The sequence below is a fragment of the Ornithodoros turicata genome, chromosome 5, assembly GCF_037126465.1.
Source record: "Ornithodoros turicata isolate Travis chromosome 5, ASM3712646v1, whole genome shotgun sequence".
In the NCBI taxonomy this organism is placed as follows: domain Eukaryota; kingdom Metazoa; phylum Arthropoda; class Arachnida; order Ixodida; family Argasidae; genus Ornithodoros; species Ornithodoros turicata.
The window spans coordinates 74,573,010-74,591,353 of NC_088205.1; the positions used below are offsets into that span (position 1 = coordinate 74,573,010).

Genomic DNA, 18,344 nt, shown 5'->3' on the forward strand with positions numbered 1-18,344 from the left:
GTACCAGATACCCCCAACTACCCCCAACTATTCCCCATTTCAACACTGTGGTACGGAGACGAATAATGAGGGAAAGCAAACAAGATTTAACGTGAGAATATGTTTCCAAGACATCACTTATGGAACATACACTCTGAGGGAAAAGGGAATAGACCCTATAGAGCTACAGAGCTATTCTCAAGAGCTTCTAGACCTCTAGATTGCAATTACTCCCCATTTTAGCCCCTGATTCTAAAAATTTACTCCCTAAGCACTGTAGAAAGTCCCCAAACTTCGCATTTTTAGTGCCGAAAGGAACTGGTGGTTGCACCAAGACATCTAATCCCCAACAGGGCAAAAATTACTGTTTTTTTTATTTTCTTAGAGTGTAGCACGCACGAAGGACTAACAAAAGAAGTTCTGTGTATCTGCGTTTTAATGACTCTGCACCGTCTTAGAACCGGACAAGATTGTTCATCTAATGTTGGAAGCACGCGTGTACACCGTCAGACAACTTTCGCAAGCCCGGAAGATAATTGTCCGACTGTCCCGACTACGTTGCATTAGGGAACATCTTAAATTCCTAAGTCTCAAGTCTGTCCCTCACTTGATGACTGAATGCCTCAAGTATATAGTGTGGGGTGATGAGTTCTAAATGCTTTCGCAGACGTATAGTTTGTAAACATAGCGTGAAATGAGGGGAAACGCAATTACGATACGCTGATTAAAAACGTGGCATGCGTCGTGGATAGGAGTTCGAAAGTGCTATAGTATTTCTAACGCGTGTGCTTCAGCAGCCCAGACGGAACAAATGTGCCAGAGATAGAGGAAGCAAATGTGTGTGTGCGTGTGTGTGTGTGGGGGGGGGGGGGGAGTCGGATATGTTTATGCGAAGAAAAAAAGAATGAAAATGCAAAAGTCAGTTAGACCCAATGTCGACCAGATAGTCCACAGTAAAAGAACGAGGAGAAAAGAAAAAGAATGAGAGGGAAACAGAGAAGATTACAAGAGTGAACAAGAAAAACGAGCAGGGAGAAAAAGAAATCTCGCTGGTGATTTCAGGGCATTATTACTTTAAACCCGAATTACTTTAAAACCGAGTACTTTCAACTTGTATTCCTTAGCTTAACAATCACTTTAATTACGGAAGCAAGTATGAAGCGAATAGTTTTATAACCGGAGAAGATACACTTGCAGCACATGAACGGATGTAAACACGTGTACGCTATATATTTATACGAATGAGACTATGAAGTAGCGCTCACTTTGTTTTATGCCATCTCGTGTGTTGTTTTCGGCCTTACGTGTGCATCTTCGGAACTATACGAATATATTCGTTGTGAAAGAAACATCGATTCGATTCGAAGTTCGAATATAAAATTCCGTTGAACATGAGAGAACTGATGTTCTGAGGCTGGAACAACATAGAAGGGACAAATACATACAAAGCCTCAATTTCAATCCAGAAGATGTGGGTTCGAGTCCCACAGCTGGCTAACCTTTTCAGTGACTTTCATCTTTCATCGATAAAATTCCGTATTCGATTCGGGCATCTTATCGAATGCTTTGGCATTCCAAACATTGGAATATTCGCACATGCATATAGTGATTTGTTACTTGCTGATTCACTCATGTGATTCATGGCACGTCGAGACTGGGAGGTAAACGGGTTTCGAATCCCGATGCCCGGCTGTGCTGTCTGGGGTGTTTCCTGGGTTTTCCTCAGACGCTTTCAGACATATGTCAGCACAGTTCCGTTAGAAGTTGGCCCAGGACGCACATTCCCCGGGGCGTCAGCCGTGACGATGCCCACCTCTGTGAGGCCGACAACGGCGAGCCCTTTCACCATCACCATCACCACCATCACCACCACATATTTAGAGGACATACAATTCTCCTTGTCAGAAACATGTGTTCTTTCCTTTATGGCCCCGTACAGCTCTCTGCAACATTAACTTTAGCGCCGCGGCGGCAGGCGGAGCAGTTGGCGCTACCGGCGCTACGTAGAATTTGGGAGAGAGCGTTGTGGGCTATCCCACTCGTGATTGGAGGTATTTGTCGAAGAAGCCATTCTCTTCCTCACGGTAACCTTCCCCCGCGCATTCGGAGCGGAGTGTTTGCGTCTCGACAAACACCCCCGAGCACGAGTGGGGAGCCCACAACGCTCTCTCTCTATAGTTCTGCTTAGCGCCGATAGGGTGGCTCTCCAACTGCTCCGCCAGCCGTCGCGGCGTTAAAGTTAACGTTGTCAAGAACTGTACAGTCAGACACCGTCATAAAAGTCGAATCTTCCAAGCTTACGGGGGTTCTACACTTCGTCACAAGTTATGCCAAATAAATATGTTAAAAAAAAACAATTAACTGCACCGATGTGACCCTGCCTTCCAATCCGAGTAGGAGGTAATAAGCTGAGAAAAGGGTAATAAACTCGTAGGAAGTCAGCACCGCGAACACTGATACTCATTCGGTCATAAGTTGACAGGTAACTGGAGTAGATTGGTAATTGGTAAATGGATACTCATTCGGCTCTCGAATTCACTGCAGGCGTCTCCGCAGTGGAGATAGGGCGAGAGAGGCCACGTGCTTACGACTACCAATGGGAATGGCCGTAACTCCATAGCGCCACCGTATAGGTGTGTTCAGGGGTTTATACCTCACCAAGCACTACACGTGCAACGTGAATTCTTTTTTAATACTCCTGCATGCAGTATAATGCCTATATTATGTAATGAATGACATATACTCCTATGTCAAAAGCCCCTTTGAGCTTTCATTAACAAAAAAATACGAAATCGGTTTATTAGTCAGCGCTTTGACATTTGGCATCTGTGTTCCTTCTGCGCGCGTGATATACTGTCCGTGTACGCTTTACATACAGTACCGCTTATCAATGGCTCATTCTTCCATTAAAAGTGAGGCTATATAGCAACAAAATATGGGCGCGCAGGCGGTATAGGCATCTTCAGCACTAATTAAAAGATCAAAGGTCTTCGGTGCGTTTCTGTGAGTCAGACTCGCAATGCCTTTTGCATTTATTCATATTTTTATTTAAGTTAAATAATAAGGATAACAAGAATAGGTGAGCGAACGCTTACAGGAATGTTGAATGTTAGTCATTCGAAGTTCTTCTACGGGCTTCCTTTTATAGAGCTGGAGGAAACGTGCCTTTCGGTATATTATCCACTATATACTTCTACAACGGTGTTGGTAGAAAGGGGCCATATGCAGAGGTATGGGCAATATACACGCATCATTAGCTCAATGCTGCTATGCAGAAGGAGATGCCCATATTTGTTCCACGGAGTTCTTTTTCCTGATTACGTTAAAAGGTATATCAAGACAAGTGTGACGTAGATATCTGAGGACTTATCTGATGCCCCCTCTTCGTGACGTCGTACTGAAGCTGGAACACTTAAAGACGTTGATGACGACACGGTCGATGACGTAAGCAAGACTATTACATTCCATGAAAATTTTCTAGCGTAAACAGAGAGAGAGAGAGAGAGAGAAAAGAAATCAAAGCTTGTTCCTAAAGGCTAAAGATCCTCTGGGACGGTCCCTCGAACCTTGTTCACGTACACTACCGCTACCACTAAATGGATAAAGAGAAATTTGTTCTACGAATTCCAGTCTTGTAGAATGTCACCTCCCACCAGCTCAAACATTTCACGCAATCCGAAACCGCAGCGGTTGTTAGGGATGCAGTATCCCTAACAAGCTTCTCGCATAGCTCCCTTAATATCCTTCAGAGGTTCCCTCATCCCCAAACACTACCAACGCTACCACGAAATTTTACCCATATATTGATATTCTGACACCTTACACCTTTAGCCGGACTCTGCCTCTAACCAGTTCTACGAGCGTTCCGAGAAATACGGGACGAGCACTTGCACACGCCCTCCCTATTGGTCGGGAGCCGGCGTGTCACGTGACAATCAAGAAGGGAGCACCTCTGCCGCCTAAACTTGGCGGCCGCACACCGAGCGCGCAGTTCCGACCCCAAAGGCCGTAACACTGTGCTCTCCGACCAAACTCTCCACGTGAAACGTCATGGTAGTCCCCGTGAGGTTACCGGATCATTATTTTTCGGATGAGTGGACGTCGAGTTCGCCGCACGAAGCGACCACACCTTTTACTTCGGATGAGTTAGCAGTGACGGCGACAACTTTGTTCGACGCGGGGCTCACGGAAGATGAGTGTATCCGCCTACGGGACGAACAGTTGCAAGTTAGAGGTAAGGAGGTTATGAGTTTCGTTGTTGAAGAGTTGAGAATTTTTTTCGACGCACGAATTATTGGCCGGGGGCTGTTAATTCTTGAAATGACGTTTGCCGTGGGATTACGATTCATGCGGTCAACGAGTGTGGCGTTTGGAAGCTAAATATCGTAAAAATTAATATCGCACGCAAAAAAAATTTCGTAAATATGCCAGAAAAAGTTGAGAAAAGACATTTCTTTTGGAAATGTAGTAAGAATTTCAATGGGAATAACACCAGAGAAGTGAGGAACGTACTTTCCGCCGGCTTAAAAAGTCAGATGAAAATTGCAAGTCATCGTTGATCGAAAAACTGTCCTAAGAGTTTCTTCAAGATTAAATCAAAAGAAGTACAGACAAAAAAAAAACATTAGACAGAAGAGCGGGCAAACAAATAAGCAAAAGTAGTTGCAAGTGGACAGAGAAGTTGACAGGTGTGGAGAGGAGGTAATCGACGAAACTTTCACGTTATCGCATGCGTGATTATACCAAAAGGAACACAAGGAGATTTACTGCATACTAAAAGACGTGCTCTGACGTACCATCGCACACCAGGGTATGTTCGAACTTGTGCTAGTCTCAAGGTTGCACTCTGCATCAGACCATGCATACAGTCATGAAAACGGAGCATTATTCTAACATCAGCGTGGAAACATGACAATGTTGAGCAACAGTGGGGAGATTGTGTACACCCATTTCTGAGCCCTCCATCTATGAGTAAGTGTAATTGAACATGACAAGTTCGCCTAACATAAAATCTTGCCTACGCAGCCGAATATCACTTATGTGCCAAGTTCGCTGTGTAATGACTGTGATGTATTGTACGGCTGAGAACCCTGGGTTTCTGGATAATTAAGGTTGACGGATAATACATAATGCAGCATACAAAATACTGGTAAGCACGATGATAGTGCTCCGTAACTGACTTCAAGGATTGATGCAGTTGGGAAAGCCTTCAAGTTTTGCCCCTCTCTCTTTGCTGAACAAACAGACTACCTACTAGTTTTTTGCTCTGGGAACCAAGTGACACAGCTTTGATACTTGCGCTTCCAGCGCATTCAGCATATTTGCGAGAGGTTCTACATAGGCAAGAGGGGGAAAGACAATACTTCGATGGATAAATATTTAATATTTAGCTATCAAAAAGTGACTCGGTGTATTATCAGAACTTTGTGTTACTACGCGGGCTTATACGTTGTGGAAAAGTTTGATGTTTTTTTGGCGCAATAACATCGTAGGTCATAATGTGGCAGTACAATGATAAAATCTGACCAAGTGTTGTGTGTGGTCACATATTTAAATGATATCAGTATTATGTGTATTAAAAATGTGTAATAAATGTGTATTAAATACATGATTATATAGTTTTATATAAGACACAGGAGAGCAGCACTTGAGCTGGGCTCACACTGCTAAAACGTTGCAGTGTTATGCATTTCTCTGTCCTTATAAGGACCTGCCAGATTACTTCTTTACACGTCTGCCTTTTTTGTGCAAATCCTAATGATGTAGCTAAGTGGTACGGAAAAGTTGTTTTCATAAGAAAAAACGTAAGCGAAGACACGCGTTAAGAGCGTGCACTTACAGCTAAGCACGAGAGTCAATAGATTAACGGCAGAGTCAACATGAAAAACTTTTCTTCAACGGGATTATTCCGAAGATTACACTTTTTCTATAGGAATGGCTGTTCCTTAAAGGCTAGTACGCAATCCAATTTCCAAGGCCTGCAAAAAGAATATAGACTAGACTTTAAAGAATTATATTTAAGCATTTGGTGGGCGATGAGAGCAACCGGTCGTTTTCTTTCTTCTTTTTTTTTTGTTTCTTTGCTTTTGTTTTACGTGTATGCGTGGTCTAATGAGTTGGGAGAAGGCGAACGTATCTTATCGGTAAGCTGTGTTGAATTAAGAGAAATCGTGATTAAACTGCATGTAGTCACTGACGCGTGTTTTCGAGTTTGACGAAAAATGGCACACGCGAACTTTAGAAGACCGGTACACTAAAAAAATATTGAGAGTATAACTATCGGAGTTTACACTTCGTGTGTAATTATTCTTAAAAATGTCACGAACTGCCCAGAGTTAAATTCATCCATGCAGAAATTCGCTCATCGAATAAAATAAAATACAGTAAAAATAACGATCCCGCCTGCCGAGGACGGTACAATGGAGCAATGGAGGAGCAATGTGTGTGTGGGGGGGGGGGGGTGCTTCATGCTTTGGGGAACAGCCTGATGTTGGTTGAGAACGGGTGATATCGAGAGGGGGTATGTAGGAAAAATCGGCCGCCAATTTCGCAAAACGCTCGAAGATTGGGCATTTTCGCATATTTTTTACTAGAGCACGGAAAACCGCTGCGGTTTCAATTCTAGCGGACGAGACCCCTCAGGGTTGAGGCCTACAACTTTGCAATTCCGTGGTCTACCTATTTTCACTAATTATAAAGATTAATTGGGAACGTGAATTAACTCCTGCACTAATTATTAATACACCACCTTTGAGTAGGTCCCATCGGGAATAGATATATTCAGCTACTTTTCCAAAAGAAAAACAAACCACGAATTTAAGGAGATTCTGTCCAGCCTTACGTGACGCACCCTTATATATAAAAAAGAAGAAACAGCGATACAAATCGAGCAGACGTTCCGGTGGGTACTCGGCCTTCCTCGGGACTAGTTGCTAATACCGATAAATAGAAGAAACACAAACATGGGAGCCGCCAGGAGTCTTTCCAGGGAGGGGGGAGGAGGCAGAATGTTGTTGCAGAACATTGTCTTGGCTCAGGAACCTTACGTTTCTAGAACGTAGAGAGAGAGGAAGGAATTATGTTGCAACGGGCATGTCTACTTGCTGAATCCAGGGGGGAGGGCAACTGCCCCCCCCCCCCCTGTGACGGCGCCCCTGAAGACAAACTTCTTCCTTCTAGTTTCGCCTATTTGAGATGGAAGTTCCATCCCGGTTGTAGATGTTCTCGCAGGCCTCAGAAAGAGATATGGCCATACCCTTCCCTGGTCGACCTGCTTCGCTGCATTCAATTCCGACACATAAGAGTCTATTACGTAAGAGAAGTTGATGAGAGAAAGAGAGAGATAGTGTATCGGCCAATCCGTCTAGGGCGCCGTGAACAAGTCTACGTCGATAGAACTCATTATTTCTGCTCTGGGCTCTTTGCCTTGAGGGGAGAGAAGTAGAAGGGAAGATGAATGTAGAGGGTTGATGAATAACATGCTTTCCCTCCACGAACACGAAGGTAAGAAACGGAACACAGTATTTAAAAAAAAATCATTTAGTGTCTACCAATTCGACGCGTCAGAGCATATTTCTCGTCACAATAAGGGGTTCAATATATATTACACTCGTTTTATTTTTCCTCCCGATATTGTTGGGTAAAAAGTGCGGCACGTCGCAACAAGTCGTGACTTTTGGTCATGGAGCCTTACTTTATTTTTTTTTAAAGTTTACTGCCACTAAACCACGTGTTAGCACTGCGAAACAGCTGTAGCTATAAGCGGCGTGCTGGCGTGGGCACCTCGTAGTGTGTACCTCGGTACCTACCAGAGGTCAGTGGCCTTGTGTGAAGCAGGGTGTCACGCTTAAGAATGTCTAGTATATCTGGTATAGCCGGCCACCTATATCTTATTCGATATCTTCCTGACAGCTATAGAAGGGGGCCGCTCCGATGAAGAAATACGCCAGCGCCGTGTTCCGTAAATTTTTGTCCCAAGCTGTACATGTATTTCCCGTTGGCATGAGTCTTGGGAGTTTTAATGGAACTTACCATGCATTAGCATGCTAGCATAACGAATATAGGCTGCGATATATATATATATATATATATATAGGCGACACCTATACGAATGAAAAACAAAAACAAATGAGGAAGTCAGTACTTTCTTGGAACGCCAATGCAACGCGATGCGTATAGGTAAATCAACTCTACCGTATATCGATTATGTTATTATTTTTCAGAATTTAGTTGAACACGCGTAAGAGAACGCATAGTGTGCTGCTGCACACTGAACCACTAAAATGGGTAAGGGTTGAAGAACAACACTTTCAATGGCGTTGGAAGGCATTCTTGCGCCTTCTAGTGCAGCCGGACAACCTCCCACTACAAACTCCCTTTGTCCAATTGCTAAGAGGTTTTCACAGGAAGGCTTCTGTTTAAACATGTAATTGGATGTACAATGTTCTAAAATGCAGCAAGTGTTCAAATTCAGCCGAACTAAATGTGTGCATGAGATGACTGCGTACCCCTTTCTGAAGAGACGCTTTTCGGTGAGAAACCCATTTAACGTGTAAGCGGAAACGGTGAAAATTCTTTATGTTTAATATATTCTTTTACTGTTATTAAGTTTCTACTCGCTTCTTTTCGCCTTGTCATCAAACTGCCATCAACAGCCTACACCAAGAAACTGGAAAAGAGGAAAGAAGAGAGTGCCAACTATAATAAATCGTCTAAAGATGGTAGCTCTGTTGAAGTCTGTGAGCGTAAACGGAGAAAGCACATAACACATTTTTATGGCGTTTTCATGTGCCGTCAGTGGCACGTGCAGAAAAAAAAATACTGAAGAGGGGAAAGGAGGAATGTAGTGGTCGAGAGTATCATGTTTCTTGGTTCTTCGTGCACTGGTTGTAGTGGTGACGACGTTTCCTTTCCATTCACATAGCGAGTCTGGGTTCAGGAAAAGTGCCTAACAGATATCCGTTCGTGTGTTTCATGCTGAGTGCTTCTCCTTTCTTGCCATCCAGCTGTTCAGCTGTTTTTCTTTTCTACTTTTTTTGTTTTATTTCTTTTGCAATAGTTCTTACGAGGGCGTATTTTCATGCGCATTTTCTAAAGTCATATCTAGTCGCTACCAAAACTAAAAAAGCAATTAGTTTATTTTAAAGTTGTCACTGTTGAGGCAAGCACGAGGAGGGACTTGAGATTCTACGCAATTCGTTAAGAGAATTTTTGCGCAAATAAACTTTCGCTTTAATTTAGGTACTGATGCAACGTTAACCATAGATGGATGAGACGCGCTGTCTTACCCTTACATTACGACTAACGCCACGGACGTGTCCACCAGCATTGGGCATGAAAAAAAGAGGAAGAACACGACTGCGTGTCAACTATGGTTGCGAACTTGCTGCTGCACCATTTTTATTTTGGAGAACTCTCCGCCAATCCACTAGAACGACAAGAGGCCATAAATGGGCATTGTGTCGCCACTTCACTCACCTGCATCTAACCTAACTTCACTCACCTTCACCACGCTGCCCTCAGCAGTACACGCCCTGCACTCACCCTCACACCTTGCTTTTAAGCGTTGCCCTCATAGGCCTTCAACTCATGACCTAAAACCAGTGAAGCACTCACGGCCCTTCAACTCGCAGCAGGCCTCACAACCCTTCAAGACCCTCACGAGCCCTTCACCCTCATGTGCCTGCTTCAACTCGCAGCATGCTCCCTGTACCACGGTAACCACCAGTATATATGATTGGGGAAGTTACCCATGCGTCCTAGAAGTAGACTACAAAGACTACCGGGATCCTCTAAATGTAGGATCAAGAGGTTCCGTTCTAGCCAAACTCTGCAAGTACTCCGCAAGCATATCACCTTCGCAGAGTACTTGAAGGAGCACAACATGCCCATGATTCTCATGAGAAACTTCACTACGGAGATAAAGAAGCCCCAGGACAACTGGTTCGCGTACTTCGTCAAGGAATACTATGATTTGCATCTAGCCAGTGACGATAAAATTCCCACAACGCGTACGGGAAGTGTTATAGATTGCGTCTTCGTCAGGGGCATAGACAAGCGGTTGCCGTACGTCAATAACTTCAGTCTCCACAGGCCTCCAGTGGTCATCGTCGGAGAATGCCCCCGATCATTATTATGAGCTCATAAATGCTATTTCAATGACAACCCGCACAGCGGGATATTTTTCGTTCATTTCCTCTGCGGGATTCCTTCGCCTAACCCAGATGGGATATAATGTTCGTAAACACATTTGACTGACATTGACAGGTCTCGTTTTCTGTGAAAGGGCAGATTACCAAACACGACATTCAGTGAGTTGCGAAAGAATATCTTTCTTCGTTTTGAGGCATTTTTCTTCAGCGTGCTATAAACATAAGAAAACACGAAATTCCACTTTGCTGTACCGCACTCTCACTATCGATCACTTTTTTGTGGTCGTTTTATTTCTGCTTCGTCTGTACCGAGAAATAATGATGTAATGGTTGGAAGAGGACTATAGGTTATTTAAAAAAAACAGAAATGAGAAAGACAAGGAAGTTTGATAATTCACGTGCAATACCATCTTACTAACCAAAGCCAGAGCTTTTTTTCTTTTTTTTTTAAGAAACCGACGTCTTTTATGGTCAACTATTTATCGAGAACGGAGTTTCGCTATCAGCGAAAATAGCACTAAGACCTTTTAAATTATATTTGTCAGACGATTTCGAAAAGAAGGCACAAGGAAGAAGTGTAGACAAGGATGTATGCGACGGTTTTAACGATCCATAAAATTCGATCGGGACTTCTCCGTGTCACTCTGTTCAAAGCCCCGTGGTATGGGTAAGAGGCACTTATAGGTATTGATTACTTCTTCACATTTTTTTGTCTTGCCAAACCCATGGTATCCTCTTGCACCACGTCCTTTTATTTCGTCATGAGTAGATAGTATCTGTTCTCGTTCAGATAGACAGGAACAGTTTAGAACAGTTTTATAAAGCTATGTACTGTTCCCGTCTATCTTTCTCTTCGTGCTCGGAAATATGAATACCGCTTTGTAAAGTCGGCAGTTCCACAGTAAATGTGGTGTTGCGGCAGAGTACCCTTTACAGTACACACTATAAAATTTCTCACGCATTCGAATGTGCTAGTTCATGAGCCAAACTCAAGGATGTTCCGCTACGACTGTCGGTCCCTATCTTATCTGCAGAGCCTCAACTGGAGGCACCGGGAAAGAAAAGAAAGAAAGCTAACCGGGTGGGGGTTAGGGGTGGGGGTGGGGGTGGAGCTCAGTTGACTGCTATGCAGATGATGTTCAGCTTATTGTGTTGTCAAGGCTGTTTAAAGGCTACAGCAGAAAGGGATTACAGCGACAACTCATTATAGACAGCTACTGTGCACGATCATCATCATCACCTCCACCACCACCATCATCATCGTCATCATTATCGGCATCTTCATCTCTCGCCCGTTAGGGCTCCTGCGAACACGTCGTCAAATTCTCATTACTGTCCTAATTCGTGTACTCCTGTTTCCTAATCATGACTATACTTTTGACATGACTTAACATGACATAACATGACTTTTGAGCGTTGTACTATCATGCCACTATGTGTTCGAGGAAAACTAAACACACAATTGTTCGCATATTATTGCTTCTATTTGGCTCCCCGCATGTAATGCTCTCACTGGTGCCCGTGCCCTATCTCCATAAACAAATAAATACACACCCTTCCCGTTGCCCTACTTTCATTGTGATCTGCAATATTTCATCAGGAACCGACGAAAAACGGTATCGACAACGCTAACGACTATAAAATTAGATATCGTTATCACAAAAAGAATCCAACCAATCAGCCAGGGGAGCTGAAGTGCAACCTGCGTCTAGAATGCTATTTTTAGGCAGAGATAACCAATTCCTTGTAGTTCTCGCTTCACTCACGACACCACCTGAGGAAGCTTACGCAGCACAGTGTCGACTGAGGTGGAAATCGAGGGCGCAACAAAGAATATAAATAAAGCTGTAAGTGATAAGTGCTGCCAAGTTATCTCGGCGGAAAGACAGATTAGTTTTTTTTTTTAATTAGTATAAACGCCGGGCGACTCGGCGAACGGTCGGATTTCCTCCTCCTCCTCCTCTGATACCAGAATTTTCTCTTCTTTCTTTCCCCTTCCGGTCGAATGAGAGCCATAAATTATCCCGGCGTTTCATGAAAGAGAGATGATGATTCCCGATGATTCATGATTCTCGAGAAATACTAATACCAGAACAGTTCATGTATTTACAGCATAGCTACAGGTTAGGCAATTTGCAGTACTAGCATTCCGTCAATGTAGCGGCTAAAGCCAGAAGAGTTCGAGTGAAATATACTGTCTTTTTCAAGTATTTCAGACGAGTTGCAGTAGCGCTGTCGCTATATGCTTCTAATGCGAAATAGCCTATCAGACGTTATCCGAAATCCTCCTGAACTATGTTTGCTCATTCGTTCGTTTCATACAAAAGAGGGAAATATTAGTATACCTGACTGCTACCACACAAACTTCGTAATCCTGAAAGAGGACATTTAATTTCATACTGTCCAGGATTCAGATCTCATTGTTAAAGTCTCCCCGAGACGCCACCACATGCACCATCTTGGGACATGTTCCTAATGTGATAAAGCAGGTGTAAATAAATTTTCTGTACGTAGAAATCACATACACGTTGCTATTTCTCGCTCGTTCGTGTCATCACCGGCTCAAGTATTGTTTCAACTGTGTGGAGAGCACAAAAAAATAGATAGCGACACAACCAGCTGTTCAAAATACGTGTGGCCCCTTAGACCAAAACAATGAAGCCTCAACTGAGCTTATTTAGTATTCCCTTGTTCGCAAAGTCTGTATATACTCGTAGAAGGCAGGTCAAATACCATTGAAATAGGACGCGGCAGCAGCCATCAATTCTAAAGCGAATGCTCGCCACACATGCTCTTGAAATTCCTCCCTGTTTTGGATTACTGAGCGGTGTAGCGCCCGCGAAAGCACAGGAACAACGTGCGCGAGAAATTAAGCCTAATCCGATCGCTACATGGCAGGGATTATCGTTGAAAGTTTTCTTGTTCAGTGAAATGCCAACACTTCAGAGGAAAGCCGTGCTAGCTAGCCAGGATGTGACAGAGATTTTAAGGACCACGACCTGGTAAATACCACACCGTGTCGCTCTCCTATTGTAATCCGGGTTGTAATCTGCAACGAAAGAGTCAATGCGTTGAACCGCTCTACTGAAAAAGTCGAAAAACAGTTACTCCGAAGCAGCGTATAGGCAGCCAATTTTCGAGGAGCTTCCGTCGGTCGATAGTTGTAGCCGCAGCAGACCTGGACTCGGAGCTTTTCACGTGGAAGAAATTGATAGGGCAATTCGGAAGAGGTGCGGATAACCGGCGGTACATGAAAATGGACGAGAAATCGAATTCCGTGTCAACGTAACTTATCGTGTCGCCTGCTTCGTTCTCTGCTCTTAGTGTTCCTTTACCCAGAAAAGCAATGTGCAAGTATCCGATTACAGAGATTCACAACAGAAAGAAGGCGGTTGAGAGCTTCTAAATTTTAATGAGATGAGACTTTCGTGCAGAAGGCTGCACTTCTTCAGGTCAGAAGAAGAAGAAGTACAGCCTTCTGCGCGAAAGTCTCGTCTCATTAAGATTTTAGATGCTCTCAGCCGTCTTCTTTCTGTTGTGATTCCTTTACCCTCTTGATAGCGTAAGTTAACCACCATCTTTTCCGAGGAAGTTTGCTACGTTGTTCCACCGGCTTTGCTTAAATGTAGCGTGCGATTGATGCACAGGCTTAGGAAGATTGACTCACCCAATTGCAGCACGTGTGGGTCTCTAGAGGACACTGTGCATGTTTTAGAGTCCCGTCGGCGTTATCAGCAGCAGCAACTGCAGCAACTCCAGGTAACCATGGTGCGACTGGACGGCCAAAGCCCTTTTGATGCAGCGAAAGACCTGGGTCCTTGTTCCCGAGCAACCCATTCCAAGCCCTTTATGCGTTCCTGCAGTTTTTTTTACAGATAATATGTTGGTGCTCTGCTGATGTAACACTGGTGTTTCACTGTGACAAACATGTGACACGCGACCGCTGTTTCATTTTACAGCGGCAGCTGTTTATGCCACACTTCGCCTTCACGCGCCCGCGTCGACGTTGACACAAAACCCTTCTCCCCCCCCCCTTCGTGATTTTTCAGTTTTCTTCTTTCTTTCCTGCCTCTTCTTTTTTCTTTCTGACATTGGAAATGGACCTCTGTCTGGCTGACCTTACCTTTAAAAAAAAAAAAAAATCTTATCATATCCCCCTCCTCCTCCACCTGCCCCGTCCTCTCTGCGTTCGTGCCTGTGGTGTGATCGCTCTCTCCTTGTGTTTGTGGAGTGTGTTGTCTAGTCGCCGAAATTATTCAGTCAGGATGGGACGTCCCAAGGCGCCGCCTGCACAAAAAGGTGTCTCCCAAAAACGGCGCCGAGCCAAGCAACGAGAATGGATGCAACGAGCTCGGTTGAACGCTACGTATCACACTGCTCAAATGCAGGCGAAGCGAAGACAACAGATCTCGAAGGGGAAGCAGCCAAGAATAAGAAACGGGTCAACCCCGAAGTGTAAGCACAAACAACCGAGCCAGTAACTCTCACGACGCACTTATCAGATCACAAAACTCTCATCGTCATGCTACACGCGTGACAATGAAATAAAATACACTCAGTAGAAACTGCGTCGTAAAATTCTTCAACCACCATTTTGGCAACAGTGTAGCGCCGAAAGTGGCTACACACCACCCGTGTTAAATCCAAGCGTTAACCCTCCCTTAACTTTTTTATCTTCACTTCTCAACTATGATTTTGTTTACTTGACTGGGTATTTAATTGAATTGGAGTTGCTAGCACTCTTCATGAACGTCGCCACATTCGCCATTTTATTTTCATTACACCAAACAAAACCACCACCAAGCTGTTCGTACGATAACCACCACAGGGATGGGCAGTATTTTAATACATTGTAACTAAAATAGTATTTAAAATATAAATACGTGTATTTATATTTTGTATTTAAATGCAGACTCCAAAAAACGTATTTATAATTATATTTAAATAGGATATCCAATCATCTCCATCGCTCCGAAGCACGTAGCCCCCTGACGTGGATAGAACCCTCTTTCTCTCGCGCATCTGGTTTGCGCGCCTTCGCTTTCGCCTCATTTGCATAGCAGTATTCGGCAATGAATATTTCAACGCACGCGCTCGCTCGGTTTTTAGAAGGTGGAATGACTTTCATAGAGGATTGTGGGGGAGGGGGGGTTAGACGAAATTAGACGAAAGGAAAAAAAAAACGGGAGAAAGGTCAGCCAAACGGGACGTCGGCTTGCTATTCCGCAACGAAAAGAAATTAATGAAGCTGAAGAAAGAAGAATGAAATAAATAAAAAAGAAAAGAAGAAACATGAAGATGAAGAAAGAATAATAAAATAAATAAATAAAAAAGAAGAAGAATGAAGATGAAGAAAGAAGAACAAAATAAATAAAAAAGAAAAGAAAAGAACTGGGAAGTAAAGGATAGACAAGCAAACGGTGAAAGAAGGATGAGATGGATTACCGAAGATGACTTTAAAAGAAAAGCATGAGGTTAATGCGTTGAGGGTGAGAGTGGGGCACTGATGAGCGAGATTGCACGACTGGAGTTCACAGGCTGTTCATAAGACCTGAATCGCCCAAGAAAGTCAAAACAGCTTCGATCACAGACCGCTGTCTGTGGTGTCGTACTGGGCCCAGATGGGTGGCCAGAGAAAACTCTGTGCACCGCAGCTCGAGTAGGCGCCGGCTGAGCGTGGCTCGAGGGGTGTAGAGGATTGTCTCTCACTCTGAACGCTGGCTTTAACCGAAGTCACCTCATTAAAGAGTTAATTAGTGATTTTTAGGTAATTAGTCATTTAGTAGTTCCATACTGTCTTCGAGAGGACGTCTGCCTTGTGGTGTAACTCAGTTGCAGAAACGGCATCTGTGCTGATCTTATAGTGACTAGTTTAAAGAAAGAGTGACTAGTTTAAAAGACATTATATGACGGCGATGCGCCGTAACGTGCCGTAACTCCCGCTGTGGAGAACGCGTGAGGAGGAGGTGTGGGAGAGGAGGACGCTGACACGTCACGAAGAGGTCGTGCGAGCCGATAAGCAGATTCTCCGGTTGCTCCTCTGGTATAACTTCGGGTCCACCGCCGACTGGTATGACAAATGGCTCTGAAAGTATGTCGATATCGAGCGAAGGGTCTTGTAAGAGAGTTTGAAGTAATATGCTTCTGCTGGACGTATTTATTTGGATGATGTCAAGGAACGAACCTTCCTTTAATTCATTAATTAATTTCCGTCTTCACAACAGTGTGTGCTCCTTTTTTTCTTTTTTTTAACGCGAACGTTCGTGAGACTGTTATGGGCAAGATTATAAGGGCACTTCGCATTGTGTAAGTCCGGTGACCGCGCTCTCGCTCCGATCATCGCTAGAAGCAGTTGATTAAAGAGGGGTTAAATACCACCTGAAATGATAGGCACCTATAGAAATCGAACTTCCACTTGGACCAGCTTGTATGTGAATGCAATACGTGATGCAGATAAAACACCTGTCTTCTGAACCTCAGCTTTGCCTATATTGTAAACTACGTTCTGATCCTTGCGACTCATACAGTGCGAAAACAAAGGATACATTCTTAGGACAATGAATACGTAGGAATATCAAGCTTGTAAAGCGTTCCTGAAGAATTGAACTGTTACCGTATAGTTAACGTGGAACTCGACTGAACCCAAAGAAATATCGCTGTAAATGCAGCCATTGTCCTTCGAATACAAGAGGTTGAATATGCAATGGAATCTAACTATAGCCCCGTGTTAATGGCGAAGCTAACAGGTTAATGGTTAGTTAACTGAACGTTGAATGTTAAGTCGAATACCTAATAAGTAGAAAGCTAGTGTTAATGGGTGACCCACCTCGCGCTCAATATCCATTGCTACTTCATCTCTTTTCATTTCTTCTACGTCTTCTCCTTTTCTTTTCTTCTTTGTCTTTTCCTTCTCTTTTCTTTTGAGTTTTAGTTTTGTGTTCTTCCTTTCCTTTTCTTTTCTTTCCCCTTTTCCTTCTTCCTCTCTTTTCTTCTTTTTCCTTCCCTTTTATTTTCTTCTCCCATTTTCCTTTTTTGGAATAGCAAGCCCACCTCCGTTTGGCTGATCTTTCCTTTCTTTTTTCTTAATAAACATATTCGCCCCCACTATGAGGTGTTGGTGAAAGGTTGGTGCCTATTGCCCCACATCGACGCTGTCGCCTCAATAACGCTCTCAAGAACGTATGATACAATGAATCCACCGCTTCGGCGTCTTGTCGCACGTGCCTCATTTCAGACTCTCTGAGAACAACACTTCGAGGAAGATATGACATCTTGTGCGCAGAAAATTGACACGACCCTCGAAACGTGGCAGCCATCGCAACCTCCGGGTAAACATACAAACGCTGGAAGTCTCGATTGCCTATACGCGGCAAAGAAGAAAAAGCACCTGCTGCTGACACCCATTGTTTACCCGTCCCGCGCTTTTATCTTTCTTTCATAGTCGGTTGAACGCTGGCAACATAAATGGTTATGGATTATATTACCATGTGGGTGGGTGAGCAGGGCGGCAGAAATCAACATTTCTACGTGATTGTACAGTCAGTCGAATCTGTGTTTGCCATAAAGATAAACATAAAATAAATTACCACTCAGGTGCGAATAGCAGATACTGCGTGAGGTTTTATTCTAACATCTCTCTATTATAACAAGTATCTTTCTTGAAATTCAATTCAGTTGTGTATCTCTGGCCACCGTGTGCCGAACGCAAATGGAGAGAATAAGATGGATCCGACAGAGCTGAAAAAATTACTTCGGTACTGTTACCTTGTACGATGAGTGTGTCGAGACGAACTAATATGTGGTGGATATTACGAAATTACTGGCCACGAAATAGCCCCTAAATATTGTCTTTAGAGGACTTCCTCGGTAGACGCGCAGAAAGAATAAAGCAATAAATGAACCGGAAGGAAGTCTGTAATTTGTTTTAATAATTCGGGATCCTAAGTCGCGAGGCATCTGTGATCACGAGCGACGCCGCAGTGACCGGGTCAGTGGGTTAATTTTGCCCATCTGAGGGTTCGGCAAAATGTGCGGCAAAATCTCGATCCACGGCATACCATATTTAACGTCCTTCGCGGAAGACGGCGTGTCTGAGTGACTCGTACCCTTTCACCGAGTTGCCGCCGTCCCCGGACGGGTTCGAACCCGCGACCTTGGAGACTGACGCGCTACCGACTGAGCCACCCAGGCCGTAAAGAAGGAGGTGGAGAGAGA

The 18,344-nt window shown here is 43.9% G+C and overlaps 1 protein-coding gene across 1 annotated transcript in view; it reads left to right on the forward strand.

Moving 5' to 3' along the window:
* Positions 1–3,983: 3,983 nt before the first annotated feature.
* Positions 3,984–18,344, forward strand: part of LOC135396199 (corticotropin-releasing factor receptor 1-like) — a 199,342-nt gene continuing 184,981 nt past the window's right edge. The window contains exon 1 of the mRNA XM_064627223.1: positions 3,984–4,213. Coding sequence (XP_064483293.1) covers positions 4,030–4,213 — 184 coding nt within the window. The 5' untranslated portion in view covers positions 3,984–4,029. The remainder of the gene's footprint in view (positions 4,214–18,344) is intronic.